General features: G+C 55.6%; 1 protein-coding gene across 1 annotated transcript in view; it reads right to left on the bottom strand.

Annotated features, from left to right (window-relative positions):
• The window catches only part of Wwtr1 (WW domain containing transcription regulator 1), a 52,267-nt gene extending 44,489 nt beyond the window's left edge, over positions 1–7,778 (bottom strand). Inside the window, exons 1-2 of the mRNA XM_048334580.1 lie at positions 7,585–7,778; positions 6,109–6,583 (exon numbers count right to left, since the gene is read on the bottom strand). Coding sequence (XP_048190537.1) covers positions 6,109–6,581 — 473 coding nt within the window. The 5' untranslated portion in view covers positions 6,582–6,583; positions 7,585–7,778. The remainder of the gene's footprint in view (positions 1–6,108; positions 6,584–7,584) is intronic.
• Positions 7,779–17,169: the final 9,391 nt, after the last annotated feature.

Below are 17,169 nucleotides of genomic sequence, written 5' to 3'. Positions count from 1 at the left end.
TTAAAATGCACACCTAGCTGAATGGACATTAGACAGGTCTCTATTTGCCAAGCTCTGCACACACATGCTGATATTTCACATGGTACATAAGCAAACACCCCTGAGAAATGGGTCACTGCAATGCTTAAGTGTGTCCAGAAAGCCTCCATGCTGTTATGAGGAGCCCCAACATTTACTGCTCCTTTTATGATCCGCAATCTTTCCTATTAAATGCACATGTCTATACAAACCCCAAACCTGGAACAAGGCCACCAGGAGCTCCTAAATTAGCCAAACCCCAACAAGGGAATAGTCCTTTTACCACAACACAGACCTGAACTACAAAATGCCTCCAAACACAAAGCAGTGTGATAGGATCAAACACAGCCTAGAGAATTTACCTTTACTTGCCTTAATTGCTTCATCAGTGAGTTCTGGAACACCAAAACACAAAGATAGGAAAGGTAAATGTTCATCTGAAATGACACTTACATAATGTTCAGAGTTATATAACTTTTAACTGATACTCACCAAACATAATCTGCTATTTTCACGGCTGTAAGTTAGTAAGATGCACCGGCAAGGGTGTGGTCATAGTTAATATTTGTACCCAAATCTTATCACTCTTAACGAAATTCTCAACCTCATCACTGAATTTAGTGCTATAAAACACTGAATTCAACTTCATGGTAGTAAGATGCTTAAATATGCCAATATGTAGTCCTTCCTGACAGCACGGAGCTGTCATGAGAGGGACAAGGGAGAGCCCACGGGCGCATGCTACTTCATGTTTCACGTTGAATCATCGCAGAGGCAGGGGCCTCTGCCCACTCCCCCCACCTCCCCCCACAGAAAAGGAAGTACAAAGATGGATGGGAAAAAAAGAAGAAATGTGAGCAAACAGGCAGGTGGAAAGAGAACAGAGAGGTGGAGGTCACAGCAAAGCCATTTTGCTATGAAAGCATGTGTGTGTGCCAGGAGGTGGTGTAGTATGTCCCAGTGAGCGTGTGTGCCAGGCGGTGGTGCAGTATGTCCCGGTGAGCGTGTATGTGTGCCAGGTGGTGGTGCCGTATGTCTTGGTGAGCGTGTGTGTGTGCCAGGCGGTGGTGCAGTATGTCCTGGTGAGCGTGTGTGTGTGTCAGGCGGTGGTGCAGTATGTCCCGGTGAGCATGTGTGCCAGGCGGTGGTGCAGTATGTCCCGGTGAGCATGTGTGTGCCAGGCAGTGGTGCAGTATGTCCCGGTGAGCGTGTGTGTGCGCCAGGCGGTGGTGCAGTATGTCTTGGTGAGCGTGTGTGTCAGGCGGTGGTACAGTATGTCCTGGTGAGCATGTGTGTGTGCCAGGCAGTGGTGCAGTATGTCCCGGTGAGCGTGTGTGTGTGCCAGGCGGTGGTACAGTGTGTCCCGGTGAGCGTGTGTGTCAGGCGGTGGTGCAGTGTGTCCCGGTGAGCGTGTGTGTGTGTCAGGCGGTGGTGGAGTATGTCCCGGTGAGCGTGTGTGTGTGCCAGGCGGTGGTGGAGTATGTCCTGGTGAGCGTGTGTGTGTGCCAGGCGGTAGTGCTGTGGCTACAGCCACACACAGGTTGGGCCGTTCTGCGCTCCTCTAGGGCTGGGCACCAGAGACCAGCAGCCATCTACAACTGTGATGCCCCCAGGAAGAGCACGGTGCTGGCGAGGGCAGCTCAGGAATGTAAGCCAGCCCCACAGGGCCTAAGAGCTCTTCCATGAATGAAGGAAGGCCTTAGGAGACGGCGGCCTCCTCAGTGTGATGCTGTCCCAAAGTGTGGCCTATGGCCAGCACATTGCAGCCAGATAAAAATGTGTGTGCACAACACTGGCTTCAGCCAAAAGGAATAGGTTCCCACAGGAACCCTCTGTTCACAAGAATCTGAATGCACGAGGGTTCCCCAGAACACACTTTGTCAACCTGTCCCCTAAGTCGCCTCTCCTCCTCATGGCCCAAGTGAGGAGGAGGAGGGAGAGGTGGGTGTGAGGCCAGAGTTGCCTAGAAGTCGTCACAGGCATGGTAGGTGTGCTTCCCTTTTCTGCATGCATTATCCCTGTAATAGGGGCCATGAGACTTCAAAGGGGTCCCCCAGACTCAGCTAGAAGCAGAGTCTAAAGGTCCGTCCGCCACTCCGGGCCATCTGTCACCAGGGAGACCTCATTTCAGGGTGCAGTGGTGGGGACATACTTCGTATCAGGTGGCACTGCACAGGGCAGGCCCACAGGGTTTAGGTTCATGCAATCTCACCCCATCCACCACTCGCCTGCAATGTGGCACCTAACCTCGGTGAGCCTCAGTGTCCACACAGTAACTTTAGATAACATGGACCTGTCTGTAGATCTGCTGAGAGGATTAAAAGAATAAATGGCTGCCACCCAGAACTGGCAATATAAGGTTAGCCTGAAGAAGTAAACTGAAGGACTGGCCGGGATCCAAAGGCCCTTGACTTACAAAATGGAAAGTCAAGAGATACTATTAAAAATTGACCTCAAACCCAGCACCAGTGGCTCACACCTGTAATCTTAGCTACGGTACTCAGGGGGTGACATCTGAGGATTGTGGTTCAAAGCCAGCCTAGGCAGGAAAGTCCACAAGACTCTTATCTCCAATTAGTCATAGAAAAAGCAAGACGTGGGGCTGGGGATATGGCCTAGTGGCAAGAGTGCTTGCCTCGTATACATGAGGCCCTGGGTTCAATTCCTCAGCACCACATATACAGAAAATGGCCAGAAGTGGCGCTGTGGCTCAAGTGGCAGAGTGCTAGCCTTGAGCAAAAGGAAGCCAGGGACAGTGCTCAGTCCCTGAGTCCAAGGCTCAGGACTGGCCAAAAAAAAAAAGAAAAGAAAAGAAAAAGCAACAGGACGTAAGATATCACAAGAAATGTACACACTGCCCTACTATGTAACTGTACCCTTTTTGCACAACACCTTGTCAAAAAATTTGTGTTCAATTAATAAACAAATAAATAAAGAAATAAAAGAAAAAGCAAGACGTGGTGCTGTAATTGAGCACCAGCCTTGAGCAAAAGGAGCTCAGGGACAGTGCCCAGGCCAAAGTTCAAGCCCCAGGACCAGCAAAAAATAAAAATTAAAAAAAAATCCCCTCACGACCAGAAAGTGTTTTACAAGTCCAGTGTGACGGATGCGCACACCACTGCCCGGGCTGCCAGGAGTTGCCGCCCCTCCTCCGACTCAAGCCTCTGGGACAGAAGGCAGGATGCATGGCCTCCTGTTGCCCAAGAAGAGTGAGCACCCCAAGGCAGAGACAGAGGTAAGGCTCAGGAAAGGTGACCTTGAGGAGTAAGGGCAGTAGCTACCCAGGAACAATTTCCCCTGAGGAAATGACAACAGACCGTGACGTGCAGAGCCGTTTCTCATAGTGCTTGCTGCTTGTCTGGGGTAGAGACCTGGGTGAGATGCGGGTCAGGGAAGGGGAAACCTGCTCCCAGTCCTGCAGGATCCACCCCTCAGAACCAAAGCCATGTTCTTACCTTCCCCTGGCCTCAGTTTCCTAATGAAAAAAAAACTAAGATAAATTATTAAAAATCACACACACAAAACCCCCTAAACCCTTGTCAATTCTAAAACCATTTAATTTCTGGTTCATATAACTCTTAACTCCCAACAGAGTCAAGAACTAGGATTTGCCTGGGAATCCCAGTTCGGAGATGATGGGGCCAATGAATTGACTGTTGACAAGAAAAGTTAAGTCAGGGTCAAGTGCCAACATTTTTCAAAGATGCATTGCCTTTGGAGGCTCTGTTCCAAAGTGGGATAGATGTGTAACACTTGCTTTAGGTGAACTTTAAGCACAGCTCTAAAAGAAACTCTGAGGGCTGGGGATATGGCCTAGTGGCTAGAGTGCTTGCCTTGTATACATGAGGCCCTGGGTTCGATTCCCCAGCACCACATATACAGAAAACGGCCAGAAGTGGCGCTGTGGCTCAAGTGGCAGAGTGCTAGCCCTGAGCAAGAAGAAGCCAGGGACAGTGCTCAGGCCCTGAGTCCAAGGCCCAGGACTGGCCAATAAATAAATAAGTGAATGAATGAATGAATGAATGAAACTCTGAGAACTTGGTACAGTGCTGACTTGACTTCCTAAGTCCTCCACAAGATTCCCAAGGATGCCCCCGGTGCTGCCAGCCCATCCTTCCCACCCGGGGATGGCGCCTGTGCCGCCAGTCTATCCCTACGCACTCCTCCAGCTCCAGTGTCACCAGAGGACACCTCGGCTTTGGGCTGGGCGGGGCTGGGCAGAGAGGGATAGCAGTAACAGTCTCAACCCTAAGGCTGGCTGCCATTTTCTCCTCAATCAGTGTTCTAAGCCATTTTAGTCAGTCAAGACACATGAGCTGCAAAAGTTTGTTTCATTTTGTAGTCTTTTTTACCTAGCTTGAACAGATATACATGTATATAACCAGTTGGAAAAACATCTGAGACCAAAGGACCTTCCAAAGCCCTGAAAATTATTGCCTTTTTAATGATACTATTATTACTAAGCCCACCTGGATAAAAGCCATGATAAAATATGCAAAAGTGCATTTAACTATTTAAGTGACCTTAATATGCAATACTAGCAACTCTGGACCTGTATATACTACAGAAATGAATGCCATTCTTTGGAACAAAGTTACTCACATTTAGAAAAATGCCCCATTTTATTTATTTTTTTGTTTTGTTTTGTTTTGTTTGGCCAGTCCTGGGCCTTGGACTCAAGGCTTGAGCACTGTCCCTGGCTTCTTTTTGCTCAAGGCTAGCACTCTGCCACGTGAGCCACAGCGCCACTTCTGGCCATTTTCTGTATATGTGGTGCTGGGGAATTGAACCCAGGGCCTCATGAATACGAGGCAGGCACTCTAGCCACTAGGCCATATCCCCAGCCCCAAATGCCCCATTTTATAACATCACATATTTGACTTCCACCAGCCATTTAGAAATCAAAGCACTGGGTCTGAGCATGTGGTCACCCTGCAGACCAATCACACAGAGACCGCCAACCCCAGAAACAACAACAAGAAACCCAGCTCTGGACCCAAGATGTCAACAGCTCTGGGATGGACAGTAAAAAGGACTCTGTCACCAGTGTGAGTCAAAGACTTGGCTGGAGCAGGCCTCATCCCTCCGCCACCATGTTCTGTCTCAGGCCTCACCCATCACTGGTGGTCAAACCTCTAGCAACACACCCCACAATGCAAGCATCAGACCTAGTGCCCAAGAAGAACCTGACTCACTCCTCACATTGCACATTCTGTCTTCGCTCTCTAAACATAACTCCACCGGAGCGACAGGGGCACTCAAAGCAACTCTAAGTTTTTAGGAGTTGGCAGCAAGTGCCAGCCAAGCAAAGGGCCCTGGGCACCGCTCCCCAGGGAAGCCTTTGGCAGCCTGGGCTCCAGGGTTCTATTCCCAGCTCTAGCCTGGAGACCCGTTGAAATGCAACGATCTTAGGAATACCACAACCCAAACAACCACCTCCCATATCTGAGAATGCATTTATCTAAACAACCTAACTGGAAATTTCCAGTCTACTAAAGTCATTTCATCAAAGGGTTGGACCACGAGAGGGGAAGAAGGTGAGAAGGCTGGTGTCCAATGCAGCGGTATTTTGGGTTACCAAGTACAACATAATCAAACTCCTGACCTAGTTTCCAGAGGGTCTGTTGGTGGGTTGGTCCAGCCCACTGCCAGTAGGTCAGTGCGTCATGGTGGGAGCAGTCATCCCATCACTATGTCACTGCTACTGTGCGAGTGGTCACTGTGGCACCTGGCTGGGGCCCTAAGGCCCAGCACTTTCGAGAGAGTGCACCCCACAGGAGACCACTGGGCCGGGAGGAGACCCTCCCCTTCCCACCTCCACCTCTCCTCTCTGACAGCCAATCTGGAGGGCAGAGAGGCAGAGGCGTGTTCCCTGCCCCCCACCCCGCGTCCCCCACCTCTGGTCCTCTGCTCTCCCCAGGGACAGGGCTGGCTGCAGGTCACGGACACCCTGGCTCCCCGACTCGCTCCCCTGGCAGCGCCCACAGAGGCGCACCCGAGGCCCGGCTCCGGGTCCCCCCGCACCCCTCCCGCCCGGCACACACGGCCCAGGTCGACTCCAAGCCCCTCCGAGCCCGCTCCCGCACTCACTTGAGGAAGTAGCGCTGGCCCGCAGCCGTGAAGGTCATCTCCCAGCCCGGCGGCAGCGGCTCCTCGGGCAGGTCCGTCACGTCGTAGGAGCGCTGCCGGAGGTGCGCGTGCTGCGCCCCCGGGCCCCCCGCGCCGGGCCCCGCCACCGCGCCCGGCTGCAGCGAGGCGGGCGACGAGTGCGAGCGCACGTGCTGGGCGCCGCCGGGCCGCGGGCCCGGGAGCCCCGGGAGAACGGCGTGCGGGGCGGCGTGCGGGGCGGCGTGCGGGGCGCCGCCCGACGAGTCGGTGCTGGACTGGCGCGAGTGCGCGCCCGAGTCCGGCTCCCTGAAGAAGGACTCCGGCAGGATCTTCTTCCGCCACGAGCTGGGCCGCGGGTTCATGACGGCGTTGAACAGGGCCTCGAGGTCCGTGTCCAGGTCCTGCGTGACGTGGATCACCTGCTGCCCCGGCGGGGGCGCCGAGGACGGGTTCATGTCTGCAAGGAGGGGCGTCGGTGAAGCTGGGGAGGGCGGGGGCAGGCGAGGGGGAGAGAGGGGGGACCCACTCGGGGGGACAGGCGGGAGGGGGACCCACCCAAGGGGGACAGGCGGGAGGGGGGACTCACCCAAGGGGGACAGGCGGGAGAGGGGACCCACCCAAGGGGGACAGGCGGGAGGGGGGACTCACCCAAGGGGGACAGGCGGGAGAGGGGACCCACCCAAGGGGGACAGGCGGGAGGGGGGACTCACCCAAGGGGGACAGGCGGGAGAGGGGACCCACCCAAGGGGGACAGGCGGGAGGGGGGGACTCACCCAAGGGGGACAGGCGGGAGAGGGACCCACCCAAGGGGGACAGGCGGGAGAGGGACCCACCCAAGGGGGACAGGCGGGAGGGGGGACTCACCCAAGGGGGACAGGCGGGAGAGGGACCCACCCAAGGGGGACAGGCGGGAGAGGGACCCACCCAAGGGGGACAGGCGGGAGGGGGGACTCACCCAAGGGGGACAGGCGGGAGGGGGGACTCACCCAAGGGGGACAGGAGAGGGCGCCCGCTCAAGGGGGACAGGTGGGGGGACCCACTCAAGGGGTCAGACGAAAGGGGGACCCACCCAAGGGGGACAGGAGGGAGACCCACCCAAGGGGGACAGGAGGGGGCGCCCACTCAAGGGGGACACACGGGAGGGAGACCCACCCAAGGGGGACGGGCGGGATGGACAGACGGGGAAGGGCAGACTCCCCCCCCCCGGCCTTTCGGGGACCCCAGCACCGGCCCGGGCCGCCGACACCCGGCCTGAGGGCCGGGGCGGCGATGGGGGGAGGGGGGGCTGCGCTGACCTCGGGAATTATGAAACTTTCTAGAAGGAGCCTCGCAGGAGGAGCGGGGAGGGTGGGGGAGGCGAGGGGCGAGGGGCGGCGCCGGGACGGAGCGCCGGGGCCCGGGCGGGCCGCGCCCCGACTCCGGGGAGCCGGGGCCGTCGGGCGCCGCGGCGGGAGCTACCTGAGGAGCCGGCGGGCCCGCGAGGCGGGCGGGGGGCGTCCCGAGGCGGCGGGTCGCGAGCGGACGCGGAGCCTGGCAGCCGGGAGCTGCGGCGCTCACATCCCCCGGGCCGGCGCGCGGCGAGCGGGGGCGAGGGCCGGCGGGCAGCGCGGCCGCGGCGGCTCGGGCGCGGGACCCAGCGCGGCGGCGGCGGCGGCGGCTCCGGCGGAGGCTCCGGGACGGTCCCACAAACAAAGTTGGAGCGACGCCCCCGGGGCGGGGGCGGGGCCTCGGGGGGCGGGGCCTCGCGGCGGCCGGGCGGGGGCGGGGCCTCGGGGGCGGGGCCTCGCGGCGGCCGGGCGGGGCGGGGCCGGGCGGGGCGGGGGCGGGGCCTCGCGGCGGCCGGGCGGGGCGGGGGCGGGGCCTCGCGGCGGCCGGGCGGAGACGGGGCCTGCGGCCGACCCGCCGGGGGCCGGGAGGGGGACGAGCTCTGCCCCGAGGACGGGTGTGGGGCCCGCCCCGCCCGCCTGGCCCCTCGCCCCCGCGGCCCTCACCCCGGCCCGCCCCCCGCCCTGGGCTCCGCGCGGTCCCGGCGTGGGGCGCGCTTCGCGGGGCGGAGCGGCGGGACCCCGCCCCGCCCGGGCCTCCCCCGCGGAGCCCGGGGTCGCATTCCTTTGAGTTGACCGCGGACTTGGGGCGGGATCAAAGGGAAAGTGCTTGACCGGGGCCGCGCGCACCGAAACCCGGCCCGAGGGCGGCGGGGGCCGCGGAGCCGCGGGGGCCGGGCCCCGGCGGGGTCGGCCCGGCGCCGTGACCCTATAGGGTCGGAGCGGAGGCGGCGGGGCTCCCGACCGCCCGCCGGGGCGCACACGGCGCCCCCCCAGCAGCTCGGCGACCGGCGCCGGGGCGCGCCCGCCGCTGCCGGCCGTGACCTTCCAGCCCCGGGGGAAACGGGGGCGGCCCGGGCCGCGGGGGCGGGAGGCGGGGCGGGGCGCGGGGGCCCCTCGCCTCCCCCCTCCCTCCCCTCCCCTCCCCCCGGCCCTCCCTCCTCCCGGGGCCTGACGTCCCCCCCGCCCGCGCTGTCGCCGCGCTAGCCGCGTCCCCAGCCCCGCTTTCTTCGGTCCCCGCTGGTTAATTGGAGAAAAGTGTCCGGTGGGGCTGTGAACCCCGGCCCTCAGATCCCGGCCTCCCGAGCCAGCGAGGATCCCGGGCGGGACTCGGGGGCGCCGTCCAGTACTTGACTGTGAACCTCCCGGGGAAACCCCGCCGGGGCCCGGGCCTCCGGGAGGAGCCCCCTCCTCCCCCGCGACGGTGCGGCGAGCCCGGGGCGCCCCTGGGGGGGACGCCGGTGACCCCCGGAGTGCCGGACCCGCCGCCACCGCTCCGCAAGATAACCCCCCTCCACCGGCACCCGCTTTCCCCGGCGGTCCACCGCCCGGACCCCCGCGCCCCCCTCCCGTCCCCGTCCCCCCCCCCGCACCCCCCTCCCGTCCCCGCCCCGTCCCACCCCGCGCCCCGCTCCCGTCCCCGTCCCCCCCCGCACCCCCCTCCCGTCCCCCCGCCCCCCCCCCGCGCCCCCCTCCCGTCCCCCCCCCGCACCCCCTCCCGTCCCCGCCCCGTCCCCCCTCCCGTCCCCCCCGCGCCCCCTCCCGTCCCCCCGCGCCCCCCTCCTGTCCCCTCCCGTCCCCCCATCCCGTCCCCCCTCCCGTCCCCCCCGCCCCCTCCCGTCCCCGCCCCGTCCCACCCCGCGCCCCCCTCCCGTCCCCGTCCCCCCCCGCACCCCCTCCCGTCCCCCCCCGCGCCCCCCTCCCGTCCCCGCTCTCCACACCCAATCCCTGGCGAACGCTGGAGACGCTGTTTTCTGCCTTCAGCTGCCCACCCCTCCTTTCACACTCGCACAAAAGGAGCTTATCCTGAGTCCTTACCTTGGGACCTTGCTTCCCAAATCCTCCCCGGGAGTTTCTCCACCTCCCGGCTCCAGCCTCCTCCTGCTCCCCAGGTGTCGCTCACCGGCTCCGAAGGGAAGCAGCAGAGGGCGTTCATGTCGGTCCACCTGACACCGAGGCTCTCCCGGGTGTCTTCCACACCGACTGACCTTGCTTCTTGCACCATGACTTTGCTTCTCCCAAAGACCCTTGATGCACATGGCCTTCACCCAAGCAAATCTGTCCAGACATTCCTTCACTGTACCTGTCTTTGGACCTGCTCACAAATGTCCTCCAACTCCATGCGCAATTCTTGACCCTTCTCTCCTCCCTTTCCTAAGTCTTCACTCTTCCCAGACATAGAAATGAACACAGCGCCCCTTCCTGTTGTACCCCAGTGCTGGCCTCAGTGCCTCTTCTTCACCAAATGGCTCCTGTGTGGGACACAAGCCCTTGCTGGGGGCATAATAGCAAACCATTCCTCCTTCAACATCATTACTACAGCTTCTAACAGGACTTGCCTCACTCTTCTGTCTCTCCCCTACCTGACCAGGTGTGTTCCTCAGGGGAGGATAGTTACTACCTGTGGACACCTAGCTCAGAGGCTGTTGCCTGCCATTTTGGCTTCAGGAAAGCTTTCTTGTGCTTTTCTCAGCCCCTGGGCAGCTTGGAAACTTGGTGGGGTGTTAGAGGACTTTCACTGGCCAGCCTAGAAGTCCCTGTGACTGAACTTGCCTGGACTTGCTGAGCCAGGGTGAAGAGAATTCCCAGAGGCAGCCTGGGTCACCAACAGTAACTGGAGCAGAGCAAAACACATCAGAGGCTTGAATAGGGATGGGTCGGGACGATTTCTTTACATCCAGAAAACTGTTGCATAAAGCTATTTTTAGTTCAACATGAAGATGAGAGGCCCTTGCACCCATCACGTATCCCAGGTACCAGCACAGCTGCCAGTATGTAGCAAGGGCACAGGGACTTAATCCCAAACCGGCTGGTGCTGTGCCCGTTGTTTGCTTTGCTTTCCCAGGTTCTGGGCTCCTTGTTAAGCTGGACTTGCTATTCCACTTTGTTTTTCCTTTTTCTTTTTTAGGGGGAGTGTTGGGGAGGGACAAGATCTTGCTGTGTAGCTCTGGCTACCTTTCAAAATCTCTCCACCCAGCTGGGCGCCCGTGGCTCATGCATGCCTGTAATCCTAGCTACTCAAGAGGCTGAGATCTGAGAATCGGGGTTCAAAGCCAGCCTAGACAAGGAAAGTCCGTGAGACTTTTGCCTCCATTTCACTACCAGAAAACGGGAAGTAACTCTGTGGCTCAAGTGGTAGAGCGCTATCCTTGAGCACAAGGAAGCCAGGGACAGTGCTCTGCATTGTCCAGACTCAAGTTGAGCTGCTTTTTCTGCCTGGCCAAGAAAGGTCAGTGTGTAGGCTGGGGGGAGGGGGGGGTATATATAGCTCAGTGGTAGAGTGCTTGCCTAGCTCAAGCAAGGCCCTGAGCCCTACAGAACAAAGAAAGGAAGATCAGTTTGTGGTTCAGAGCCAATGAGAAGAAAAGATAACCTACCAAGCCAAAATGGGTTGGAGAGATGGGAGAGCAAGGCTAGACACACATGTGACTTGAGAGCTGACACGGTGTAGGCATGAGTTCATTCTCACAAAATGTCTTAAAATATTTCCCCTTAAAATATATTTTTTCAGCAATGTAAGGGAAGAGGACGGACTCCTTTTCACACAGTGTTTGACCTTAATAAACCCTAACTTGACCCTATGACTGAAGGCATGATAATTAAAGGTTGTTAGTATTTCAACAACAATAATAAATGGTAAATACATGTGTGTACAATTTTACAGACTGTAAGTTCACAAGTACTGAAGTCACACTTCAGTCTCACAGCAAGCCTGGGAATGGGTGGGCTACAGAATAGACAACTAGAACTGCTGTGTTTTACTTGAGAAAACCCAGGTATAGAGAAGTTTTGCATCTGGACAATGGAGTCAAAGCATAATAAGAGACCCAGGATTGGAGTTCTCCTTGCCTCCTCAGCTTCCAAATTCTGTTCTCCAACTTCACAGAATCTGAATCTTAATTACTTCCTCTTGGAGCAGACACAATACTGTCTTTTCCTGGAGGAGTAGTTGGTCTTTTTTTTTTCCCTCTCCAAGGACTTACAGTATTTCACAAGGGCACTGGTGGTCATTTGTTGCTGAGGATTCTCAAATTAAAATGGAAGTTTGATTGTCTCCTGAAATAAGGTATGAGAAAGACACTTTCAGGGCAGTTAACCCTGACTGTGGGAACACCCCTGAGCATTAAAAGGGTTTCTTTGTGAGATGAGTCATCACTAATTAACACGAAATGAGCAGTATCCTGCCCCCTTTTTTTTTTTTTTGAAGATAGTTGAAAACTGATCATTTGGAAGTCAGAATGTGTTTTGTTATTGAAATAAAGTGTGTATTTTAGTGAGAGCTAGGCACCCCAGTAACCTGCCACACTGCACCCTTGAGGACCCCCAAGTTTGAACTGTCCCAGGACTCTGTGGCCCGGAGGTCTGCACTCCACTACATTCCTAAGAGCTAAACAATTTCAGGACTGTGTGGGCGCAAAACTAGTGGCACAGTACAGGTCTCCTGAGTCATCACTGCCCATTGTTTTGGTAAAGATGGGAGATGGAGGAAATGTTACTGGTCATTCTGTGTATTTCCTCTTACCCGCCATCTTTTCCTGTTCCACAGGAAGAAGATTCTGAAGGTGTTTATTCACAGGACTAAGACATTTTGATTAAATGACAGAAGACTCCTGAGCTTTCTCGACTGCTTTATTTGAAAATTCTTACTGTCTTTTTTTTTTTTTTTTGGCCAGTCCTGTGCCTTGGACTCAGGGCCTGAGCACTGTCCCTGGCTTCCTTTTGCTCAAGGCTAGCACTCTGCCACTTGAGCCACAGCGCCACTTCTGGCCGTTTTCTGTATATGTGGTGCTGGGGAATCGAACCCAGGGCCTCATGTATACGAGGCAAGCTCTCTTGCCACTAGGACATATCCCCAGCCCCAATTCTTACTGTCTTTTGCTTTGGTTTTGTCGGATTTTTGTTGTTGTTTGGGTTTTTTGGGGGGTGGGGGTGGGGGCAGGGGTCTCATTATGTTTCTTAGACTAGCCTCAAACTCCTAGGTCCAGGTGATGGCCCTGCCTCAGCTTCCTGGGTAGCTGGACTACAGAAGGATGCCACCATGCCCTGTGAAAACTTTCTGTGCCTACTGCCTAGAAGCTTGTGGTCTTTCCTGGTAGAGACTGCCCTCAGCACAGGATGCCTGGCTCAAAGTCCGGCTACTTGACACTGAACCCACAAAAACAGGGTGGGCTTGTGGCTGTTTAAGGAAAAATGCCTCTAGATTTCTAATCATTCTGTTCTCTGGCAAGTATACAAGACTTTTCCTTCCCAGTGAAATGTGCCAGTATGTACAAGCAGGGCAGGAAGAGGTATATGTGGGACGTTTTAAATTCATCCTCAGATGAGAAATCTGCATCACCCCAGCATAGGTGTGTGGAAGGGCCAAGGAGTAAGGTTTCACCCCAAATCACACCCAGTTCTGAGTCACCGGTAGGAGGAGGCTCTTCCTGTGAGACTCCAGGCCCCTCTCCACACCCACGCTACTTGCCACACTTCCAAACGTATTGTGTTAGGGTCTGAAGGCCCCACAGACAGGCTCACAGGCCTCTATCTCCCTGCTGCAGAAAGCCTCACTCATTGAAGGCAATCCCATGGGCTTTAGAATCCTCCCATGGATTTCTGGGTGCCCTGGGCAGAGGAGTAACTACAGAGCCACCCCAACAAGGGGCTGGCATGGAGGAGGCAGGCCCTCGCGCCCAGTCACCCTCAGCCTTTGTGCAGGTCCCAGTTTCCCTCTAGACTGGCTTTTCACAGCCGGGGGACTTGGAAGCCCACACAGAGGGGCTCTCCTGGCAGGGGACTCTCCCCACGATCACATCCCCCACCCGGTAGAAACCCCAGTCATTCCTGCACCAGCCCCATCACTGGGCAGCAGCCGGGAGCCTGCTGCAAACAAGGCTGCTCTGTCTTCCACTCGTACTTCCATCTGAACTCAAAAGGACTGCACTCAAGTCAGAAATTCCCATTCTTCAGAAAATGTCATTCTTTTGACTTAGAGTTCTGTTGTTTAAAGGAGACGAACAAGGTGCTCATTATCAGAGGCCATGGAAGGAGAAAGGGACGAGGCCACAGGAGGAACCCAAGGAAGGAGAAAGGGAAGAGGCCACAGGAGGAACCCAAGGAAGGAGAAAGGGAAGAGGCCACAGGAGGAACCCAAGGAAGGAGAAAGGGACGATGCCACAGGAGGAACCCAAGGAAGGAGAAAGGGACGAGGCCACAGGAGGAACCCAAGGAAGGAGAAAGGGACGAGGCCACAGGAGGAACCCAAGGAAGGAGAAAGGGACGAGGCCACAGGAGGAACCCAAGGCAGCTTTAAATGTGACCGTGGCTCCCGGCTTGTCAGCCACCATGCTGACTGGCTGTCATTGGAGCTCAGGACAACTGGGACATTCTGGGCCGCGCGGATCATGGCCACACTCCACTCCCTGGATGGACAGGCTTGCCACGTGCCAACGAGAACAAACTCGCAGGACATTCTCTGCATTCAAAGACAAATGCTCGGGGCTGGGAACATGGCCTAGTGGTAGAGTGCTCACCTCGTATACATGAAGCTCTGGGTTCGATTCCTCAGCACCACATATACAGATAAAAGCCAGAAGTGGCGCGGTGGCTCAAGTGGCAGAGTGCTAGCCTTGAGCAAAAAGAAGCCAGGGACAGTGCTCAGGCCCTGAGTCTATGCCCCAGGACTGGAAACAAAAACAAAACAAATAAACAAAGACAAATTCTCTGCAGACAGCAGGCATGTGAGAGACATGGTCTTGGCATGACAAGCTGATGCAAGACCCCCATCAGACTACGGTCTAGGCTGTCTGTCCATCCTGGAGTCAGCTCTGTGGGTTACACGACTCCTCACTTAGAATCCCTCCCCCACCCCCAAAGGAAAATTAGGCGAAAAGCATGGAAAGTGTTAACATTTGACATAGGTCTAGGTCCTTGACAATCTTATTACTTCCCAACCCCCATCTCCACACACACACCCCAAAAAAAGTCCAAATGGACCCACATCTCACTGCAGAATGAAGGACAACTGGCTTTCTCCTTGTAGATAACTTAAGTTACTCAGAGAACTCTAACGCTCTCTGTCTGTCTGTCTGTCTGTTGCCACCAGCACACAGGCTGGAAGGAGCTGGCTGGTGGGGGGCCGGCAGCCCGGGCGCTGGTGCCGGGAAGCCGGCCTGCGGGAAGGCGTGTGTCACAGGGACCCATCTGGGCCACACATGTTGTTTACGTCCATGGCCACATAAAAGGTGATGAACAACCCAGGAGGGTTTCGCCAACAAACAGAAACATTTACGATGACACGCAGCAGTTGCGCTGGCCAAAAATAGTGAAAAACCAGCTCGAAACTAATAAACCCATTTTCAGAGCGATTCCAAGATTCATGAGTTCATGTCATCAGATTCTTTGGGTTCTGGCACAGAAAACCTAATTGTTCAGAATAAATCATTACAGTAAGAGTGTCTTTTAAATCCCTTTTTGAATTATTGTTTACTTTATTGTTACTGTAAAGGTGATGTACAGAGGGATTACAGTTACATGAGTCAGGTAATGAGTGCATTTCCTTTTGAACAGTGTCTTCCCCTCACCCACTCTCTTTTAAATTCTTTTTTTTTTTTTTGGCCAGTCCTGGGCTTTGGACTCAGGGCCTGAGCACTGTCCCTGGCTTCTTCCCACTCAAGGCTAGCACTCTGCCACTTGAGCCACAGCGCCGCTTCTGGCCGTTTTCTGTATATGTGGTGCTGGGGAATCGAACCTAGGGCCTCGTGTATCCGAGGCAGGCACTCTTGCCACTAGGCTATATCCCCAGCCCTCTTTTAAATTCTTAAAGACCTTATTGAATACTTTTTTTAATCCCCAACCCTCCATTAAAACAAAAGTAAAGTGATTTTGGGGCTGGGAATATGGCCTAGTGGCAAGAGTGCTTGCCTTGTATACAAAAAGCCCTGGGTTCGATTCCCTAGCACCACATATATAGAAAATGGCCAGAAGCGGTGCTGTGGCTCAAGTGGCAGAGTGCTAGCCTTGAGCAAAAAGAAGCCAGGGACAGTGCTCAGGCCCTGAGTCCAAGGACCAGGACTGGCCAAAAAAAAAAAAGTAAAGTGATTTTTAAAAAATTAAAGGGGGGGGGGCTGGGGATATAGCCTAGTGGCAAGAGTGCCTGCCTCGGATACACGAGGCCCTAGGTTCGATTCCCCAGCACCACATATACAGAAAACGGCCAGAAGCGGCGCTGTGGCTCAAGTGGCAGAGTGCTAGCCTTGAGTGGGAAGAAGCCAGGGACAGTGCTCAGGCCCTGAGTCCAAGGCCCAGGACTGGCCAAAAAACAAAACAAAAAAAAAAAATTAAAGGGGGAGGAAATAATGATAGCAAAAAAATATTCAGTAGTTGAGAAATTAGATCACAGAACCTGGTAGTTCTTAGAAAGGGAGAAGCCTGGTACCTGGGGGGCTGCACTCTCTTCTGAGCTGCATGCAGCGTAGTAACTCAGGTTGAAGCAGGGCCTGCAGGAGGTATGACAAAGGCTCTCGAAAGGCAGAACTGGGGTGCTAGTTCGAGTCCCCGGAGGCTCCTGTGTGGCAGGCTTGATGGCTTCCGGGTGGGCTCACAGGAAATGACTGGGTCCTGAGGGCTCACACCTACCCAGTGGGCTGGTTGTGAATCCACCTAACGAGGCCAGGTTCCATGACCATTTCCAGAAAATACAGAGAAACAGTAGTTAGATCATGCAGTGGGGGATGCTTGGGGAAAAAAAACAAAAAAAAAAACAAAAAAACCTACTTCCAACACACACACATTTAGGGGACCGGGAGCCGAAACCAAAGGCTCAATGTTTTTGAGTTGGATTGAGAAACAGATTATAGCGGAGATTTTTTCCTAATCCCTGGATATCAACGAACTTCAATGACAATAGGTGCCACAGGCCAGGCATCTCACTAAGCATTTCTTGCGCCAATTAGCATGCATAGTCTTCATGACAATCAAACAGGTAGAAATAACTACCACACTTACAATTAGCTCAAGAAATACTAAAGTAACTAACCTAAGGTTACACATAATTGATTAAGAAGAAAAGCCAGAATTCAAATTCTAAAATCGTGTGTGTGTGTGTGTGTGTGTGTGTGTGTGTATTGGGGGGCAGAGCTAACAAGAAAGATCCAAAAGAAAGTGGCAATGTTCAGTTTTAGCTGGACTTCTACTCAATGGCTCAGTGGTGCAATAGGATTCTGCACAAGGCTTTTATAAGTTGGCTTGGCAGGCCATTTTTATTGCACAAGCCCCTATACTGAATTTTCCATATTAACTTGCTTCCATTGTTCTAGGTTGGGCCTGCAGTAACTTTAGCCCTCTTCCAGATGTTTCCTGACATCAGCTTCCAAGATGTGCGGGCCAGCTGTCTTTAAAATCGCAGGAACTCTGTGTTGTGTGCATTACTTATGCAAATGGAAAAGCCAGGAGAAGAAGCCAGCGGTCAGAGCCTAGGATGAAAGGACAGGGGAGGGCTGTGAGTTTGGGGAGGCCC

The sequence above is a fragment of the Perognathus longimembris genome, chromosome 26 (assembly GCF_023159225.1).
Source record: "Perognathus longimembris pacificus isolate PPM17 chromosome 26, ASM2315922v1, whole genome shotgun sequence".
Classification (NCBI taxonomy): Eukaryota; Metazoa; Chordata; class Mammalia; order Rodentia; family Heteromyidae; genus Perognathus; species Perognathus longimembris.
The sequence above is the reverse complement of the archived record's forward strand: the minus strand, read 5'-3'. Positions and strand labels throughout refer to the sequence as shown.